Here is a 22218-nt window from a genome sequence, read left to right on the forward strand (position 1 = left end):
TAATGATACTTATATTTGTAATCAAAATAGGATTTGAATGATATACCTATAGTACGAAGCAATTCAAACAAGGGGCATCAATTTGACGGTTTATAAAATTTTTGGCATGATGTCCCTATATTTTTGTATAAACCAATAACTCAAGCAACAATATCTATATATACATATAATCATATTCAAACATACATTGTATTGTTATACATATAATCATAAACGTCGTGAAACTTGTTTCAAACCCTGACATAAAATTTACTATAATACATAGCTATACAATAAGACGTCCAGGTTCTTGTTGAGGTAAGGGACGTCACAAGAATCCATTGGCGAATCAGCATCTTATGTATCTTCATTACCTGATCCTGTAATATATGAGCTACATGAGTTTATAAAACTCAATAAGTTGACACTTATACGTATCAATATGCGTAGAAAGGACATACATAACAAGTTGTGATCAACAATGAATCTTAAACCATGTCATACCATAGCATATATTCATGTTCATTTTTGTACTTGAGCCTCATTAGTTGACATGTACTACTTTGTTTGCTTTATTATATAACTATTACTGTGTTGGACGTCAGGGAGAACATTTGACAATCCCACGCCCCATGAACATATATTGGCAAATAGGTTTGGTGGACTTAAAACCATCCATGATGTCAACAAGCTCATATAAAAATCAGTTATTTTCCTTTTATTTTGTGTTCATGTCATGACATAGCACCCATTTTCAATATTCATGAATGTCTTTCATATTTAATAAATAAAAATGGAATATGGTGATATGTCTCCATCAATAAACATACTAACCAATGTAAATATATCAATAAACAATGGGAAGCATTTGAAATACATAATATTACTCATGTATTACTTCAAGAACATGCCAACTTACAGTCCAACTGTACGAATACTGGTTTGAGATGATGTTTCTCGTTCCTATACTTTCAAATATATCAATAGTTCAGTTACTATGTCTATACTATGTTAAAGCTACTCCTCTACATGTATAATAACCAAAAGAGATGAAAACTTACACCTTTAGGAAGTTCTTGTGATGGAGAACTAATTTCTAACTTCAAAATGATGAAGAAAATGAAGAAAGGAGCTTTGGAGGAAATATTCTTATATTTCTCTCGAGTCACTTTCGGTTAAGGAGCTGAGAAGTTGATCAAATTGCTTAGAAAAGTCTATTTTTATCTTCTTATGCATAAAGCGGCGCTCGGGCGGTAACATCTTATAGCCCGGGCACGGAACACTCTGCCTAAATTTTGGACTTGTAATGCACCGGCACTCAGGCGGTCATTTTCTACTGCTTGGGCGCGAACTATCTGGAAAAATACTGAATTTGTAGCATAGGGGAGCTCGGGCGGTAATATCTTACCGCTCGAGCGCCAACCATTATGTCCTTGTACACTGTTTCACCAAATATTGCTCCAGAAACGTCTCTTTCTTTCATAATCTGAAAAAGTGGTAAATATGAAAGTTGTAGCTTATGTCGTGGCTTTCATCTCCAATTGGCCTCATAGTCATTTGAAGTTTTGAGTAAAAGGTTATTCGTATTCTCCCAACATGTGTCAGTAAAGGAATGACGATACGCACGACACACTTCGTGACATTTTTGGCTTGTCTTCCCCAATGATTTGGACAAAACCCAAAACATAAAAGTTGTAGCATTATATCTTTCTAATGGTTGTGATCTCACACAATTTGGATCAATATCTAAATCATTATGCTAAAACCCGTAAGAACTGTCATATTTTCATCTCATTTCTTACATCTCCTTACTACTTTCATTATATTATTTTATCTACACATCTTACTATCACTATTTAGACATATATTCATTCTCACTATTGATATCTTAATCAACATGTGAACATAATGAACAAAATAACAACATAATAAATGTCATAAACGCGTTATTATTATTTGTACGAGTAACCGGGCATTATATAGATACCGACCTTTGCCGAAAATATATCGAAGCTCCATTCATAAATAGCCAATCCATTTCAACAATGATGTCGAATTCAGGCATTGGGAGTATGATAAGATCTGTCCGAACCACATCCTTTCGCAAACAAAGCTCCGGATTCTTCACAATACTTGAAGTGACCATTTGATCACCTGAATGAACATAAAATTTAAAGCCCACTCCCATATCCTCGGGTATAATCTTTAGTCGCTTGACGAATGTCTCGGATATAAATGAGTGTGTAGCTCCCGAATCCAGCAATGCGTAGGTAGCTACACCTAAAATGAATATTCTTCTTACTACGAATATATCATCAAATCCAATCGTGTTGAAAATTTAGGATTTTCTACCATTAATTACCCAAAAGTTCTCCGAAATTACAAAATTTTACCCAAATAATTTTCGAAATTTGCACTTTAAACCCTTAAATTTCAAATTTTATTCATTTTTGGACTTAAAATCTTTGGAAATTGCATCTTAGCCCTATTAAATTCTAAATTCCATCAATTCCAGCCCTAAACTCTCGAAAATTATTGTTTTGACCCCTAACTTCCAGAAATTGCAGAATTATCCCTTGAAGTCTTGGCCCTATGCAGTTTAGCCCCTAAATTTTTGGTTTCGCACTTTAGCCCCTATACTTTCGATATTTTTCAATAATTGTCCCAATTTCTCGAAAAATACCATACATGCTCCAAAAATTTCCAATTTTTCCTTTTCCAAGCCTTACAATTCTTATTATGGTTTCATTCATTCCTTTACGTTATTAAGGCATTATATTTTATGCTCATTTTCTATAATTCTCAATGTCATCCCTTAAATCCAACTAAGGTAGATCATGCAACCTATTTTCCTCTAAGTTCTTCATTATCCCAATCAATTCACATAACCAATTTAACATTTCATGCAATAAAAGCAATATAAAAATGTTAACAACTAGGTTACCAGTGATCAACGTCGTGTCTGGCTCTTCCTCGGCTTCCTTGGCATTCATCACATAAGCTCTGCCATCAGTTGGTCCCTTCTTTTTTGGGCAATCAACAGCTTTATGTCCTTCTTCTTGCATATGAAGTACTTGTATGTTCCCCACATACACTTGCACAAGTGTAAACGATTGTATACCTTGCACAGTGGACTCTCTTCAGGTTTTGTGCTCTAGGTTGTGGTGGCTTCGGTTGTCCCGGTTTCTTCCATTGTCCTCAGGGCTTTTGCTACCCTTGAGCTTTGTGAGGTCTCGTGAACTGTCTCTTATTCGGCTGAGAATTCTGCTAGTGTTGCTGCATCTTGCGCTGCATCTCGAAATCAATATCTTTCAGGGATTGCTCAGCTTGGAATGCACAAGCAGTAGCAGCTGCATAATTCGTCAGTCGCATCAACATTACATCATGGTGTATAGTAGGTCGAAGACCAACCATGAAGTGCCTCAGTTTCTCAGTAAAGTCCCTAGCAATAAGGGGCACAAGGTGACAATCCCTATCAAATCTCCAAACGAAATCAAGCCACGGTCGTGTCTCCCGGATGAAGAGTCATGAAGCTCCCTCTTCAAGCGCCCTCAGACGTCAGCAGTAAAATAATTCTCGTAGAAAATGTTCTTAAAGTGTACCCAAGTGAGGGTGGCTAGATTAAGTCCATGTTGAGCTCCTTCCCACCATAAAGAAGCATCATCTCGTAGCTAGTAAGTGTGTAAGGCCCGAGAATTATAGAATTGATAAACCAAGATTATTAATCTTCATTAACGTGAGAGTCGGAAGATATGAGAATGCATGACATGCAATGAGGGGAGAAAAGACATGAGAAAATAGGGTTTGCAAGACCGCACCCGCGGTGCAAACATGACTGCACCCGCGGTACGAACAAGACCGCACCCGCGGTGCAGCTACAGTGGGGTGACCGCACCCGCGGTAAGAACAAGACCACACCCGCGGTCGTTGGAATTCAGAAAATGATAAAGCTGCCGAAGCTTGAGCGCACCCGCGCTGCTGAACACACCGCACCCGCGGTCATGCGTGTCGCTTGAAAAATGAGCCACGTTTCTTGGAGTTGCATGCAATATATATAGAAGCATGACACGTTTTTCCTTAAGAATTTCAGAAAAATGGTCGAGCCTTTGAGAGAGTTTTTCCTTACGCCTTTTTGATTCGCGATTGTGAAAGATTCGTCCATCAGAATTCAAATCCAACTACAGTTCTGAGTTCCTCTTGACTCAAGCTACACAAGGATGTAAGTTTTGGTACGTTTTGAGATGTTTTGAAAATATGATGTTGCTAGAATCGAATATGATTCAGATATGGTGTTTCTACTACCGTAGACATTGTAGAATTGAAGTCAGATTAAAGAACAGACTATTTCTGTAATTGTTATGATTTTTAAAAGATATTGACGGAGATTCGATATCAGATTTGTGTTATCGTTGAGATTATGAGTTATGTCAGTATTGATTATGAGTTCTGGTATTATATATGCGATGTTCAGATTGACGGGGTTATTCAGATTGTATTGTTATGCCGTCAAAACATCAGTTGATTTAGATTGATCAGATTCAGATATGATTTCGATTATATTGTGATATCGATGACATGAATGTAATTGTATCTTGTTCAGATATTGGTCAGATCATGTACTGAATTGAATATTGATCAGAACAGATTATGAAATGAGATCTATACTGATATTGTATTTATGTGATTGTCATTGCCAGATCAGGTATGGACAAAGTGGAATACCAGACTTCGTCTTCGTCAGACCTGGAAGACAAAGGTATAATTCATGTGATATTCGGGAAGATACAACTCAAATAAGATCCTATTTGAGTTTCCCAACAAAATCACATACTAGAATTATTGTTGTTTATTTTATGATATGATTATGATGTGTTTATAGATGATATATTCAAATCTTTTGAGATGATTATGCTTTGTTTACAGATTGTTATTCATTGCATTTAAGATAGGGAGTCTTGACAGAACAGTCAAACTTCTAGACGTTCGGTGATATCACAGCTTAGGGGAAGATCAGTCTCCTATTGTAGATGTAGATACAGATCAGGCCGAAGTCTAGGAATAAGACGTACAGTCACCCCGATTGGGAGGGTAGGTGATAGATCGTCTTATTCACACCGGGATCCCTAGAGTTATAGTTGAGTCGAGTCTAGACATGAGTTGACTAGAACTGTATGCGTTTATAGATGTGGTTTCATAGACTATGAAACCCATTTTTATTGCTTTCAGTCATGATAGCATGTTTTTTTATGATTTGATTTGAGTAGCATGTTTATCTGATTGAAGTTGCATGCTTATTTTGAGTTGATTTCACAGATTATGAAATCTATTGTTTTAATTTGTATTCATGATAGAATAATTCATGATTTACTTTGTGTATATGCATGTTTACCATGTTTTATACTGAGATTTATTCTCACCGGAGTATCCGGCTGTTGTCTTGTTTTGTATGTGTGCATGACAACAGGTGGGACAAGATCGGGGTCAAGAAAATGATGAGAGAAGACGAGTTTAGCGTGGTGATTCCGGACTTGGATATAGATAGGTTTTATTACTGGAACTTTAGTAGTTGAACCTTAGATTAATTGAAAGACTGTTGTACATTATTGTACTTTTATACAGATATGTATATTATGTAGATGCCATTACCTTCCGCACTTGTATTTTAAAAGAAAAATTTTTAGATCCTGTTTTATCTTAATTGATAATTAAATCCCAAAAGATGATTAAGAAAAAGATCAGCGTCCGGGTCCCCACAAAGTGGCACACCTAACTCGGTCAGCATCTCCCATATTCAGATAACCAAATTTCACCTCAAGAGATCGAATCCAAACCTTAGCAGCAAATGGGTCGGTGATGCCAGAAAGCTCTTTGGACTCAACCTTCGGAACTGATCGTACATATCGCGTTGTGGCCTCGGAGCCTGCTGCTCAAAGAAACATGTCATACCCTCTAGAACACGAGTAGCAGCATCCCCATTAGGAGGGCATGGTGCATCCCTTGACGGTCCTCATGAGTTTCAGCTTGCCTATCGGTACTAAGTGCGCAGTCTAGGAGGCATTATATCTGAACGTTTTTCAAATTTATAAACATAACCAACATGCATTTGAATCTAAGCTTCTAATCATGCAGCATATAAAAAAACCCTTTTTGAGCAACTTTAAGCATAAATATCCGTTAACTTCAAAAAGCATTTAAACATGTAACTTAAGCATATAAACCCCATGTAAACGTGCGGGTACAATCATAAAAATCATTTAAAGAAATTTAACTTATAAACTTGAGGCTTGACGGCTGATCTTTCCTGAACTGGCGGTGACACAACCCTTTGCAAGAACATTGCTCTAATACTAACTGAAACGTTTACTACTCATTTTTTTTAAAATGTTCTAAAAAAATTTATTAAAACTTTCGACATTAGAATTTTTCAAAATAAAGCATGAACTCTTAAATCTTCCCAAACCACTCAAAAGAATAAAGTAATAAATTTTTTAAAAGTAATCTTAATCATATAAGTGCGGAAAAACTAGCAAATTTCTTCGGATTATGTGCACCATCGGTCCAGTTGTTCAACCATCAAGCCCCCCATCATCAACAATATCATGCTCACCTGCATCAATCACACCTAGTGAGTCTATTGACTCAGCAGACCTTAATCATGATAACAAGTAATATATATACTTTCACAAGCAACAGTGAAAGATACTTTTAATAAAATATGTTTTTCTTTTATTGAATTCTGATCGTTAATTGTGACTTTTGTATCAAGTGTAGGTCGATGGACCCATCTACGTATAACCATGGTACGAGGCAGTGTGGACATCAACGACATTCTCACCCGTCAACTGAGCCTTGCCTTACATAACAACATATTATCATAATCATCATAACATCGTATTAGTCAAAATCAAGTCACCTCCTTCATCATTTCATCATTTATAAAAATTCATGCACATATATCATTTTTCTTTTTAAACCAAACATAAAACATGTCTTTTAGCATTAACGTTTCATCATAAAATTCCATAAACATGTTAACATTCATTACGGCATTCAGGTCACTGCCAAGACGTCTAACATTTTTCAGATGTAAAATGATCATTTTGTCCCCTGAAACCCTAACTTTCCCAATTTACCCTTGGACATTAAAACGGCTACCGAATCCATTCAAACTAAAAATAACATCTTATAGTACACCCATAAATATTTCCTAAACGTAAACTTATGCTCCTCGACTAATATCCCGATTCGTTTTAAAATTTAAACCCTTGTATTGATTTTAGCATGAATTGATTCGAAACTTAACCAAACCTTACAAAAATTGAACCATAGGTTATTAACACCTAAACATACCCTATGCAAACCAAATCAAGCCAATTAAACCCTTGAACAATCTAGACCAGCTGCTGAAATTCTACTATATCTTATTCAAACCCTAGCTTAAAAACACGCTCATTCCCTTCGACCCTAGCTCATGGCTGACCCAACCAGACTCTAGCACCCTCCTAGGACCTTGAACGAGGCCTTATGACTCTACTGGACCAGCTTCTGCAGCCCCTACAAGGCCAGCCCTCAAACTCCTGCCCTTGAAGCCATACGCGACCCAAACGGATAACAACCTTCAGCCTCCCATTCTAGCCCCTGCACAGCCCTTCTAGGACCATGACTAGACTCTCTTAGGACCCTTTAACCCATCCCAAATAGTAGACCACAGCCGTGCTCTCCTAGAACCCAAGTTTGAAACCTAGTCCCATGCAAACCCAATTTTCTTTCATCATGTCACCCTATCTTGTCCAACCCTTAAACATGCACCTAAGGACCCTTAAATATGTGAAAACCTAAGGACCCTTAAACATGTGGAAAAACGTCCCTTCACATAGCCCTACCGTGACAGTTCCTTTGTGCATCATAAGCAAGCGTTTTAAAAGATGAAAACTCTAGTTTTGTCATAAAAGCAAGAATATTTGATAATGCATCATATTTTTCATGCAAACATTGTATCAATACATATAATATGGTATGAAAGATGAGTGAAGGAATATTAATGCTTGTCTTTGCGTATTGTAGGCTCGAACAACAATTTGAGATGCGAGGAACGTTGGCGGCGAGACAGGGGAGGAAGCTTGCTGAATTTCCTTCAAAGTCCACGTGATTTCCTTGGAAAACATGCTGTGTGCGTGGCTGTGTCTGGGAGGAAGAGTCCCTAGCGCTTTTGAGGCTTGTGTGCGTGTGTTTTGAGTGTATAGGTTAGGATTTTAGAGCTTATTTGATACATAAAATACTTGGCACAGGTTTAGGCCCAATAACTTAATAGGCTTATTAGATAGTAATTAAAATATTTTGTTTAGGGAAGTTTTTGAAAATACCAACTGAGTTCCCCAAAAGTCCCTATCTTCGTCAAAAATCGATTACCAGTTTAAAATACGACTCGACATGTAAAAACACCTCAAAAAGCATCATTTTCGAAATTACCATTTAAAATATATCATATATTAAATAATTAATCATTTAATAAAAATATTTTCTCTTTACAATCCCCGTCTATGTTCCTCGATCGCGTCTCGAATAACCTATATAACACAGTTTTTATGCATTCTAATATAAAATTTTATTTTAAACATGTAAACACATCCTTATCACATTCAATTAATGTAATTAAAATAATTTATTTAATTATTTTCTATTTTTCCTAGATTTGCATACAGTTGAGTTATGTTATCGCATTTTGGACCTTATATTATTATAGTTCGATCGTACTCTTAGTGAGGACATTTATTAGATATGATAGAATATCACTCAATTATTTTATAAATATGTACGATAAAATTTTCTTTTTTATAAAATGGTGATTACTTGTTAAATATTTTAATTAGCCATATTTTTAAGTGGTTTAATTAAGCTTTATTTATCGTTTCCGTCCGATCACCATTCCAAACAAGAACCCTCATATCAAATTTTCTTGAAATAACATAAGAAATGATATTTCTATAAAAATGAATTGATGTTAAAGTACTTCGTCAAATAAAATCTCTATTGTTAAGGAAATTACCTAAGAGTTTTGGTGATCGACAAAATCAAAACAACACTTAACTGACTCAGGAAACATTTGCAATATTTTGTGTATAATAGGAACCAGCTCAACCATCTTATCTTTCAACCTGTTAGTCTTTAACCGATTGAATTTCAGACCGCTAACCTTTCAACCGTTTGAAGCAAAAGAAGTTCAATCTTCCCAACCGGCTGTTCGAAGACTTTATGTCGAGTCATTTGTTGCTCACTTAATGAAAGCATCCTCTGACTGGTTCAGAACATTCAAATGGTTTTGCACCGCTATAAGTCAACAATTTTTTGCACCAGTCCTGTTATTGATCTAAATTTATGTCACTATCTCGGAGAAGAAAGATTATTTATATCCTACAAGTTTTGATGGTAAAAACAGTTGTCAAAAAAGAATACTCAATAGTAGCTCTTCAAGGAACGAGATTCAAAGCTGTACTAGCAAAGAGAACATTAAATGCATTGCTGAAGAACATTTAATGTATGTAAAGCTGATAGTAACACATCATTGCAAGGTTATATATTAACGTCACTCATCTCTTTTCGACCGTTGGAATGACAACTTATATAAGAAGAGCTGGAAGTATGCAAAAGAAAAACAACAATGCGATACATAATCATCAAGTTTTCAACAATATGATTATCTTCAAGCCTGCATACTTAAAGAATTTGAGCGCAATCAGATATCAAATATCTCATAACTCATCAAGCACGCACTCAATAGAAAGTTACCATATCATTCAAGGATCATTTTCGTGCTATTAAAACAGATTGTTTTACTTACATCAATAACCTTTGGTTATTTGATTAATAGTGGTGTCGCGTGAACTGATGGTTCTTAAAATCCAAAAGTGTAAAGTGATCACTAAGATTCCAAAACAGACAGTGTGATAAGTCATGATTGAAATAGGCTGTAGAAAAGAGTTTTGTAAAGTCAAAGTCTTTTAGTGGAATCCTTCCTACAGAAGAAGAAGAAGTGACGTAGGAGTGTCTTCCTCGAACATCCATAAAATTCTCTTGCCCTTACTTTTCGCAAGCATTTACATTTCAAACCATATCTTGTTGATTAGATTGCCAACCAGTTGAAACTATCATTAGAAATATTGAACTGTCTTCCGCACTTTTCAAGTGGTTCATATTTCTAACCGTTTGAGAAAATCTTTCAACCACCTAAAAACGGTTGAAAAGAAATTTTAAAGGCAATATTTTTAAAGAGTTTATTCATCCACCTCTAAACCTTTTCCCGATCCCAACACCTATGTTTTTGTTAGGTTATAAACTCAAGAGTATGTATTATTTTAAAAGACTTGTTTATTGTGTGATATAATCTTTATGTATTTATAAGCTAATGTTTATTAATTTTAATATTCGATGTGTGATATTTGTAACATTGTTGCCTCCTTGAGAAGCTGATGTTCGCGATGACCTACTCTACAAGGCTTTACACATCTTTCAGTATTCAGTTCATACATCATGTACTTTAATCCATCTTGTAACTTTTTGTCAACATTGATCTGATGATAACTCTTTTCTAGGTCGTCCTTTCTGCAACCATGACTCTCAATTAGAACATCAAAGTTATGGTATAAACCAAAAGAGGTTTCAACCTAAATGCTTTTCTATTAGCGATATAACATTCTTATAATTATAAGTTATTGTACGTTAGTTTTAATATTCGATATGAGAAATTCGTAATAGTTTTCTTACATGATATATTATAATTGGAATTTTTTTCCAAAACCTGTAGTGCCGATGTGCAAAAATACTACACGGATGAACTGAAAGTATCTAAACTTTACGCGACTTTACATCGTAGAAAGGATCGTGGAACAAAGAAAATTGCAGCGAAGCAGAAAACGGAGAAGGATGGAGATGATTTTCATGGTGGTGTTGCGAGGTAATGACTTATGTGCACATACAAACTCGTGGACAACCACAACAAAGGCTAATGACCGACTAGGCGAAAAACCACATCTCAATATCTATTAGAGCATTGATTTTAATTTAAGATGTATTTAAAGAAAATTTTAAAAGGCCGTTGGTTGCTCCTACGCGGTCGCTCGTGTGAGAAATCCTCTATATGAAGCTATTTTACACATCTGGAAAGTGACATTTCATACGAACTAATCAATTTTAATTCCCTTATTTCACATTAGGACACCACCACACGCATTCATTTAATTTATCCTCGTTACATGGATTGTCTAATTTTCATGAAAAATCGAAGGCCTTATTGTGTGATATCAGAATTCTAGCAGAGCTGCCGGCCAACAAAGTTTGTAGCCAGTAACATTCAGCACTTCAATCAGCAGCCTTTAACAGGGCAATCGACAACTTTAGCCAAGCTTACAGCCAGCAGAGATATCAGTAGCCAGGCAAACGTAACCGATGTACTATAATGAGGATTTATGGTAGATAATTGTCAATAAATAAGGAGTTAATTCCATTGTGAGTATTCATAATTCATCTCTATAAAAAACACACAAAATTCTGAAGAACGTTTACACAAATCTGAAACAAAAGTCACCCCAAAATTTCTATGCACAATATTCGCATAGCAAGCTTCCATTAATGCTCCAACAGATTTCAACAGCCTATTTTAGTATACTTCGGAATGTTATTAAGCATTACAGTTAGTGATGTTTAAGTTTTAACTCGTATATTTGTTAAACTTGACCAGTTTATTATATGAATGTGTTCAAAGTATTAATTTCAAAACCTACATGGATCATTGAAATTTATGAATTAATGGCAGGAGTATATGTTTCAAACATACCTGATTCATGTTACTCTTGATTCCTACCCCGACCTCTTAAAATATAAGAGTCTAATTCATAAGAACATAAAAGTTATTTATTTTTTTTAACATAATTAATGATTTTTTATTATAAAAACACAGTTTGAGAATTTTAAAAAATGATAATTTTGTTATATATTGAAAATAATATTTTTAATCAGATACATATTCACGTCGTTATGTTATCTAGCTACAATATACCAATCGAATCGCAAAACAGATACAAGAGTTACGATCATCTCATTCGAGGCCTGTATTCATTTAATTGAACTTCTAATCATTTTAATTGTACAAAAAAATAATATGATGTTAGGAGCAAACATTTATCACTAGGCCAAAAACTATAGCTATTAAAAAAATGCAATTTTATTTTCTTATATATGTAACAGTGCATAGTACACTTATTTTGATGTAATGTATCGAGCTGTTAGGTCCTATGAGTCTGGATAAGTGCATGTCTATCTGCTGGTTTTGTCTCATATCCCTTATATACCAGTCTTGCCCTTTCCATACTGCTGACTCTAATATTAGATCAACCTAGCCAATCTGTAAGATCTGATATCATTTTTTTACAGCCAACATAGCCAATCAGATCAAGCGACGTAACATCAGCAATTTGACGCACAAGAACTTCTCAAGAGGTCACTCATTCTAGTGCTACTCTTACTCATACACACTTATTCCAACAACTAATTTATTTTATTTTATATTTATTTTTCCTTACTATTTTACCTACAAATTATTTCCAATAATATAATTTTATTTTCAATCTATCTATCACTTGGTATATTAAAAATATTTTGTATATTTTGTAATTATCATATTTTAGTCGATTATTTCAGCGGCACTTAAGTCTTGTGTGACAAGTTTGTCTGAAAGTTGTTATTATAAATAATCAAACTTTTGATCATTGACCAAATGTTACGTACTTTATTAACTTAGACAAATCATGGGACTTCGACCAACGAAACACAATCATACTCATAAAAGTTTATCAACTTTTTTTTTTTTTGAAAGAAAAGTTTATCGACTCAATAATTTATTTTTTTAATATAGCTAAATCTATTTTGTTAAAATTTAAATAAATTTTTTAAAATAAAACATAAGATTAAATAAAAATTTGTTACACTATTAGAGAACGGGAACCCTAATGTTATCCATCAGAGTCATTATTCACTCTTCTCATTACGTCGCAGATACAGATTTAACCGGTAGGTTTGTATTCGGTAATTGACAGAAAAAGTAGAAGATGGCGGCCGACAGTTCCACGGCAGCGTCGAGTAGTAGATCTGGCGGGGGCGGAGCATCGGCGGACTCGTATGTTGGCAGCTTGATAAGTTTGACCTCGAAAAGTGAAATTAGGTATGAAGGTGTATTGTACAGTATTAACACCGAAGAATCCAGCATCGGCTTGCGCAACGGTGAGAAAATTAGTGTTAGTAGACTTATTTTTATTATTATTTTATGATTATTTGTGTTTTGTTTCATGTATATTTTTTTTTTCTAGAATTAATGGGCTTTTTGATTTGTTTCGTCCGTTGCTTTCAGTAATTGTGCTGTTCATTGTGTTGTTTAAACTTTTGTCTTGCTGAATGGTAGAATTTCTGTTAGGTGTCGGTTCATAATTTTTCATTTGGCAGAAATTAAACTTATCGTTTTCCTTTTCTTGTGGCGTTTTTGTTACTTTTTATAGCGTAGTACTTTTCTTATTGCCCTATCTAAACAATCATGAATGGATTGTATTAATGATTTGAAGCGCTGTCGAAAAGAATTTGAACTCTATTATATTAAATGGGTTTCGCATTCCTTGCAATCTGTTGAAATTTTTATGATTTGGTGAATTTCAATGTGTTAAGTTCACACTACATTTTGTTAGTCATGATGATCCAAAACAATAATCTGAAGTTTTATAACGCATCGTATTTGTTACTAATTATTTGATTTGATGACTGTTTAAAGCATCTAGTTATCATACTGATTGGTTTTGGATTGTGAGCACTGTTAATTATGCATACTCTTATTAGATGCTTGTGATTTGATTTGATGACTGATAAGTTTAAAGCGTCCTAATGATTATACTGATTGGTTTTGGATTCTGATCACTGTTAATCATGGGTGAAAACTAACTATTGCTTTACAATTATCATGTGGCAGTGAGATCATTTGGAACAGAAGGACGAAAAAAGGATGGTCCGCAAGTTCCTCCCAGCGATAAAATTTACGAATACATACTGTTCAGAGGAAGCGATATTAAGGTATTTATTGGAAATGTATGGGGTTTGTTGCTTGTCTTGAATTGTTACATTTTAATGTAAATTAAAAATTCAATTAAAAAAATGAAAGGTAATTTTTTATAGGCCCTAAATGAAAGTCTAATAAGAAATGTGATTTGTTATCTTGCACTAACACACCAAATTTCATGTGAGAAATTTCATGGAGACGATTTTGCATCTGAAGAAGAGGAGAATCATGTGATGATATTGAGTCTATTTAAACAATGATTTAATATCCTAAAATAAAAAACTTCATCTTATTTTTTTTATGAATCATGTTCTCTCCGCCTACATCAAATAATGATATAATATAATAAAATAAAATAAATAATTTATATATAATGCTACTAAAGATTAAAAAAATTAATTCTAAAAAAACCGCCAGCCGCCCGCCTGTCGCTTTGTAGAACTCTGATAAAGATATATTTAAGCCCGACCAGTCAGTTAGTTTTGGTTGGGCCTGTGCTAATGTACCTAGCATGTAATTATGCACTCTTCTGCTTTTATCCTATTCTTCTGCGGGATATGGAAGTGGGAGTTGTGCAAGCTGTAGTGGATTGTATTGCACATATGATATTGACAAGGGCCGCATCGAAATCTGGCTATTATGCATACCCTATGTAGCACGGATACCCTACAAATTTTTTTTTGAAGTATCGGATACGGATACGACACGCGGATACCCGTGTCGGATACCTCAAAATCCATATCATTGACTTTGTTTAGGGTTGACCAGACGGATACGTTTTGGACACGGCCAGGACACGGCATGGATACGGCGTGGATACGTTTTTCGGATATGTTTGGGCAAAATTGCAAATATTTAAAAAATTTAGGGGTTAATTAAAAAAACTAAAATTTCTAGGGGCTAAAGAAAAATAATTTAAAATAAATTGGGCTGGGCTTTTAAATCCCTAAATATATCTGTCCATCTCTTTCATTCCATTTCTGCTCAAGCGTCTCTCATTAAACCGATATGGATGTTTGATTTCTTTTTACTTGTTTAAGATTGATTTTGCATTTAATATTTTGTACTTAAGATATTATGATTAATGAAATATTACATCTATCTCCATAATTTTTATTTTTTAATACTAAATTTCTATAAATATAATATATATAATATTTATATATATTTTAATGATTGTCGTATCCTAGCCATATCGTGTCTTATATTTTCAAAATTTGACGTGTCGCCGTATCCGTATCGTATTCGATACGATACTCGTACCTGTATCCTTGCAACATATTGCATACCTCTTCACCGTAACGGTTTCATAGGCTTTCTCACACTCCACAATTTTAACCTTAACACTTATAATCGGTTTCGTTGTTAAAACTTAAAAGCATGATTAATTTACTTTTTTCTTTTGGCTTCTATCTAGGTGTTGTATATCTGCATATAGTTTTTTAATACTGTAACTTCAACCATAGCTACTGCCTTCCGCAGGATTTACAGGTGAAATCCTCTCCACCAGTTCCAGCTGCACCACCCATAAACAATGATCCTGCAATTATTCAGGTAAGAAATATCTAATTGCAGTAATAATAATATGCCGTGGACTGTGATTTTGATTTGTCTATTTGCTAGTGCAGTCTCACTATTCTCATCCAACATCCACACCCACAAGTTTGCCTCCTCTAATTGGGTCATCATCAGATCCTGGTGCCCATTCCGCACAAATGGGACTACCTGGATCAGCTTTCCAAAGTGGTATGCCTTTGTATCAACCTGTGGCAAACATGAATTCTTGGTCCCCTTCTCCGAATGGAAATAATAGTGGCCCACCTATGCCAATGTATTGGCAAGGATTCTATGGCGCTCCTGGCGGGCTTCCTCAATTACCTCAGCAATCATTGCTTCGACCACCTCCTGGATTGTCAATTCCTCCTTCCATGCAACAGATGCAATTTTCGGGTTTTAACTCATCTTCAGCCATGCCAGCAGCAAACTTGTCTGGTTCTACTCCTTTACCAGATTATCTTTCTTCTTTGGGTCCCAGTTCTGGAACTTCTAATAGTTTAACCTCTACCTCCTTTCCTGCCTCAACTTTGTCTTTCAATATTCCTCTTCTGCAGCCTATGTCCCTTGCATCTGACACAACCGTGAAACCACTACAAGGAAAGGCTTCCATATCCTCTCTCTCTACTTCAACGCCAAGCTCTACCGTACCATCTTTAGCTCCACTGTCTGTTCCAGCTCCTGAAACTGCAGGTGTACCTTTAGTTGCTACCAAACCTAGTGCAACAATTAATTTGACATCTGTGCAACAGCTGGCCATATCTCAACCTGTAACATCAATTGCTGGTACATCTGTTTCTGTTCTTTCTGAAACGCGAATGCCATCACTTGTTACCCCGGGGCAACTGCTGCAATCAGGACCAGCTACTGCGGCGTCACATCAACCTTTACAAACTGTTCAGAAGGATGTGGAAGTAGTTCAAGTGTCTCCAAGGCCACCTTCTGAACTATCAAATCCAGTAGCAAAGGATTCTCAACCACCACTATTACCATTACCTCCAAATGCACGTGGTCATAAGGTTTTTTACTCTGTTATTTTATGAAAATGACCCTCTTGATTGCATTCTTATTATTTATGTTGGGGACTTCATCTGTTTACATTAATGTTATGGATTGTAAGCCGTAGACGCATCCCTTCCTGAAAATACATATTTCCATGAATATTTTGTGATTGAATGACCTGATTGAGCTTGATGGAATTATAATGTAGCTTTTATGGGCTATTCATTTCTTGGGTAATCATATTTGAGAATGAGATTGCAGTTGACTTGAGCCTAATGTAATGTTGCAGTTGAGCCTAATGTAATGTTGCAGTTGACTTAATGCTTTGTTCGTTCCAAGTTCCATCATATTTACTTATGCTCTTCTTTGAGGTCCCATTTGTTTGGTTGAAGTGTTAAATAACCGTTTCCTTCGTATTCTCTGCTTTCTTATTTTTCAATGCAACATTACAGCTCTTGGTACAGTTTGCAAATTTTCTGTTAGTTAGTTGGAGAACTGATGGTGTATTTATCTTGTCCCTTTTAGCCAAATGGAGCTACTTATGTCATGCGTAACAATTACAGAGGACGTGGAGGAAGAGGATATGGGGTAAGGAATTACATGTATGAAGGTCATGGATTTCTGCATGGATCATTACGTATTCACACTATTTATCAAATAGAAACTAGATCGACCTTTGATATATCTTTCACAACTACTTTATTGTTATATAACTGCTATTATGTATTGTTGTGTCTCGATATGATAGCAACAGTTCATTAGGTTGTAGCATTTACATTTTAATTTGACATGCCATTTTCTTTCTGCACTTAAGAATCCGCTAAGTCATTACCTGTTATTCGTATCAGAACCCGCTAAGTCATTACCTGTTATTCGTCTCAGAACCATGCCATTGTTTTTTAACTAATGCCCATTATGTTGAAGTACTGGGACCATCGTACTGACTTGGATGGTGCATACGTTTTCAAGGTTTCTTTGCTCGGAATTTTTCCATGTGATTAATGAAGGATATTATTTAGAAACAGCTTGGAAGTACCATCATTATATGCAAGTTTATTGCCGAAAAATTGATTGCTTTCCTCTGTGAATTGGTCGTCCTCTGTGTCAATGTCTAATCGTCTATAATTGGAGTATAGTTCCTTCATTGGATTGTGGCAGTGTGATGCCTGAGTAACCATTGTGGGGGATCTTGTTGCCTAGGCATATGTATCTTTTTTATGTTTTCAGACTGAGTACTTATTTCAGAACATGATTTTGTTGAGAATCTGATCTTTGGATTTTTAAATGATTTCTCTCTTACTTCTTTTGAAACCTAATTTTTTTTTACCGTTAAATCATTATTCTGAAGTACAATTCCTAAACGACCACTCTTTTCCTTTTTATCGCTATTTCAGAATATAATTTTCTGTTTTATCTCATCTCTTATGAGACATTCATTTGTACTAAACCACTTTGTTACAATTTGACATCAACACAACCAAAAATAGTGAGAAAGCAAACTGAACACCCTTACCCATACCCATTCTTCTGGTTTTAGAATCATACAGTTGTGGGTGAGATTAGTTTTCAGACGATTTTATGTCAAACATGAACTGTCCGGTGACTCGATCAAGAAAATTTCATTGAACAATAAAATTCAATTAAAATTTTGTGGCAAGCTGTCTCGTGGAATTTTAAGTACATTCTTTCTAACCTGAATATGGAGTGTGATTTCCTCTGCAGACTTCACGTCCTGTGACAAAGTTCACCGAAGATTTTGATTTTATGGCGATGAATGAGAAATTCGAAAAGGACAAAGTTTGGGGTCATCTGGGAAAAAGTAATAAATCCCAATCAAAGGATAAGGAAGGCGACATAAGCGAAAGTTATGATGATGATTTACAGGAAGAGGATGATGCTGACTTTCCAAAAATTGAGGCCAAGGTAATTTTTTATTCCTTCCATAATTTATTGTTTTATTTGGAACTTCCCTTTCATGTTGAAGTTCTGTATGTTTCCTCTTGCAGCCTGTTTATAACAAGGATGACTTTTTCGACACCCTTTCTTGCGACACCCTTGCCTATGACCCTAATCATGGAAGAACTAGGTATTCTGAACAAATGAAGTTAGATACAGAGGTACTGTGTCTTTTACTATAGATCTCATTGAGTTAGCCCATAAGATATCCTGATGTATTGCCACCGATGCAGACGTTTGGAGAATTTTCAAGATATCAGGGTGGACGTCGAGGCCGTGGCCCTGGTCGTGGTGGTGGCAGCCAATTCCGTGGCTCTTACCATGGAAGAGGTTACGGTGGATACGGCTATCCTAATAGGGGCCGTGGTCGAGGTGTGTAGTGTTATGTTACTTGAGGCCAATAAACTACAATTTTCTTGCAATTAACTGTCTGGTAAAAGCCAAGGCCAATCTTGTCCGTACTGGGGCGAGGATTGATTTAGGACTTTCATGTAATGTCCGCCTATCTCTGGTTTATTTCTTGGGTTTGGATTGACTGACAGATTTGTTCGCAGTTTTGTCTCATATGAAGCTTAATGTCAAAATCTAATGTCCTGAATTTCTTAAAATAAAAGAAGGATTTGAAATATATCGTTCTTATTTTGTTTAGACAACGTATCGCTATTTCTTTTTCTTATGGACAACCAATTACTTTTGTGGTGGCAGATTTTTTATTCTATTTAATTAATTTAGTGGTGGCAGATTTTTTAATTCTATTTGATTCAAATTTTGTTGGGGTGCTCGGTGATTGAAATAAAACATAAAATCCTTTGTTTCTGATTTTTTGTGTTATTTTTCAATTTTCTTAATCCCTCAAAGTCTATTGAATACAATTTCTGAGCGGTCAAATTATTTAGTCGATTCCAGTTGGCTGAATGTACGAGAAATGAACTGTTTTAGATTCAAGTAAAGCTCGAAAATTTAGTTCAGAAAACTACATTTCGTAATAATCATATCCATTTATTCAGCAATGGATCGTATAATCCATCCATGCGAAGAACTTGCTTACGCAGCTTATTAAGCACACCGACTAATGGGCATAATTTGTCATCAAGTGCAAGTAGCAACCAAAACCTTTCTAGGTGGAAGACCAGGCCTCCTGCCATGGAGCAACGCATAGTTATCTAAGAACAGAACATCACCTTTCTTCCACTTGAATTGGATACTTTCCTCTTCAATGATCTCCTCGCATCTCTTCACGAATTTCTCCGGGATCTCGGTTCCGTCAGCCATCGTAGCTGAGCTCAGCTCTTTCCCGTACATGCCAACCAACGTGTTAAACCACATTCGTCTCCCTTTTCGTCCGTCGAACACTCTTGTCAAATTTCGAGGACCTAGTATGGTCTTCACTCCACCATTAGGTAGCCATTCCATATCCATTCCTAGTGCTTTTGCCCTGCATTATTGCATTTGCGGTTAGGATAGTGTGAATGAGTGAGGCAAGCTTGTAAGCAAGTCGAGCGGTTAAGAATCGTTTCGGTTTGAATTCGAATAGGTCAAGCCAGTTTTGACTGGTTTGAGTAGCTTGGGCCCTTATTTCAAACATGCTCAGGCATTCACCCTTGAGTTGGTGGAAAAGTATAGAGATAAACAAATATTGTTACATACCTTTTCTCTGCTTCCACACGATCGGAGGTTCCGAAAGCATCTTCCCAACCGCGACCTCTCATGGAGGAAGTATCGTCCTTGCTGAGAGCGGTGAAAGTATATCTCAGCCCTTTCTTCTCCAATTCCTCCACCTCTGCTGGAAACTCCTCCAACGCACGCTTCGCGACTCGAAAACTAGGCACAAAAGGCGTCTCCCCACCTTCTGGTGGAGGTATTTCGCAGTAAAGAATCACCTTTTTTGGAAATTCTTTTATCTGTCCACACAAGGCAATGACACTATTACATTGTCCCACCTTTTTCTTGTCATGAATAGGGACAGAACGGAAATTTTTTTGTAGGCTTACGCATAGTTTTTTTGTTCAAAAATCCGTGATTAGTACACAAAAAATACTATCGACTCCACGCTGATACTTACCAAGACCATTTCATGATGGTAGTATATGAACTCCGACAGAGGTCCTTCATTGGCTGTCCAAACCCTCTTGTAAATATGCGTCCGGGGCGCCGGCCCTACATACCGGATATCGTCCCACCCGCAGACCTCAACAATATCATTGAACTCCACTGCGCTATTCACATCAAATCCCCTCAAAAGAACAGCGCTGTTCTTGATTATCATCTGCTCAAACCATTCCTTGTTGTCTTTCAACGCCGCGAGCAACGATTCTACATCGTTCTTACCGCCCTCCGGAGGCTGCAACACCAGTGGCATCGTTTCACCATCCACCAGCTTTTCACCCTCACATTTCCCGACCTTGAATTCCCCGCAAGTGAACTCCATTCCCACCCTTTTTTTAACTAGATTTCTTCTGCAAGAATGTGATAAATTTTAATCTGACTGATGGAGGAGTGTATCGTTTTATAGGATGGTGAATCTTGGGTATTCGGCAAGTGCAAGATTCCTTTTATGTCGTTTAGTTGGTAAATGAACGTTAATATCGTTGATTTTTGCTTAGCGTTACATGGCTTCGGCCACTTGTTTTCTTTTTTTTTTTTTCTCCCTTTTTTTAGTATGTTTTGGTGTATTAATTTATTTGGTTAACAATAGTTGTTGTAACCTTAAAATTTCAATGGGGTTTTTTGGTTAACTTTTATTCATTGAAAATATTATTTTAAGGTGGCTTCCTCAAATGAAGACACTGTATTTTTCATATCTATATATTATTATTACCGATAAAATATTTCAATAAATTACTAAATTGATAATTATTTCTTGTGCTTCAAGATTATATTGGAATTTTGAGGAAGTTGGAAATTAGTTTCCCAATTTTTTTTTTAATTTTTGGGCTTAACTTATCGAGTAGGTTTCTCGTGAGATAGTCGCACGAATGACAGATCAACCCTACAGATATTCATAATAAAAAATAATACTATTAGCATAAAAAGTAATATTTTTCATGGATGACTCAAATAAGATATCCGTCTCATAATATACGACCCGTGAGATCGTCTCACACAAGTTTTTGTCTAATTTATTTTTAAAAAATATAAGATTTTTGTTCTTGTTTGAAATATACTGTCTGGCCAGCTGTGAAAATTTGGATAAGTTTGAGGATGCTATGGTATCCAATGGAGGATGTGGAACAAGAGAAACAACGTTACAAAAACTAATTTTTTTAGAATAAAATTTCGTAGTGAATCATATTAGGACTCCGGTGAAAAAAAAGCTAAATGTGAAAAATAAAGTCGATTTATCATGGTAAGAGCAATTTTTGAAAATCTATATTTTAAAATTTTCTCCTAATTAGTATTTTTGACACAAGAAACCTGTATTTCGAAACGAAATTTTACATTTCAACTAATAGAATATTGCTCAAAGAAGCTAAATTAATACGGACACGGATTGATATGTTTAAGTTGATTAAGAGCAAATATAGACGACAAATCATGTTGTGGTACAAGGTAAATAATTTAACCCTTATGTAAAGGACACAAAGGAATTAAGCAATCATACCTACAAACGAACAAGCTAAGACTGGAGACAAGAA

The 22218-nt window shown here is 35.6% G+C and overlaps 2 protein-coding genes across 2 annotated transcripts; one reads left to right on the forward strand and one right to left on the reverse strand.

The window, feature by feature from the left end:
* Window positions 1-12956: 12956 nt before the first annotated feature.
* On the forward strand, window positions 12957-19211 carry LOC140837210 (protein decapping 5-like). The gene is made up of 8 exons (XM_073203283.1): window positions 12957-13251; window positions 13985-14085; window positions 15554-15625; window positions 15700-16644; window positions 17153-17215; window positions 18350-18550; window positions 18634-18744; window positions 18817-19211. Exons 1-8 carry the CDS (start codon window positions 13080-13082, stop codon window positions 18961-18963), a joined length of 1812 nt encoding a protein of 603 aa, XP_073059384.1. The 5' UTR covers window positions 12957-13079; the 3' UTR covers window positions 18964-19211.
* A 289-nt stretch (window positions 19212-19500) lies between these two features.
* LOC140836129 (clavaminate synthase-like protein At3g21360) lies at window positions 19501-21085 on the reverse strand. Its single transcript, XM_073201537.1, has 3 exons — window positions 20646-21085; window positions 20231-20484; window positions 19501-20018 (listed from the first exon to the last, which is right to left on the reverse strand). The coding sequence occupies exons 1-3, from the start codon at window positions 21009-21011 to the stop codon at window positions 19673-19675; spliced, it is 966 nt and encodes a 321-aa protein (XP_073057638.1). The 5' UTR covers window positions 21012-21085; the 3' UTR covers window positions 19501-19672.
* Between the last annotated feature and the right edge of the window lie 1133 nt (window positions 21086-22218).

The sequence above is a fragment of the Primulina eburnea genome, chromosome 7 (genome assembly GCF_022965805.1).
Source record: "Primulina eburnea isolate SZY01 chromosome 7, ASM2296580v1, whole genome shotgun sequence".
NCBI classification, from domain to species: Eukaryota; Viridiplantae; Streptophyta; class Magnoliopsida; order Lamiales; family Gesneriaceae; genus Primulina; species Primulina eburnea.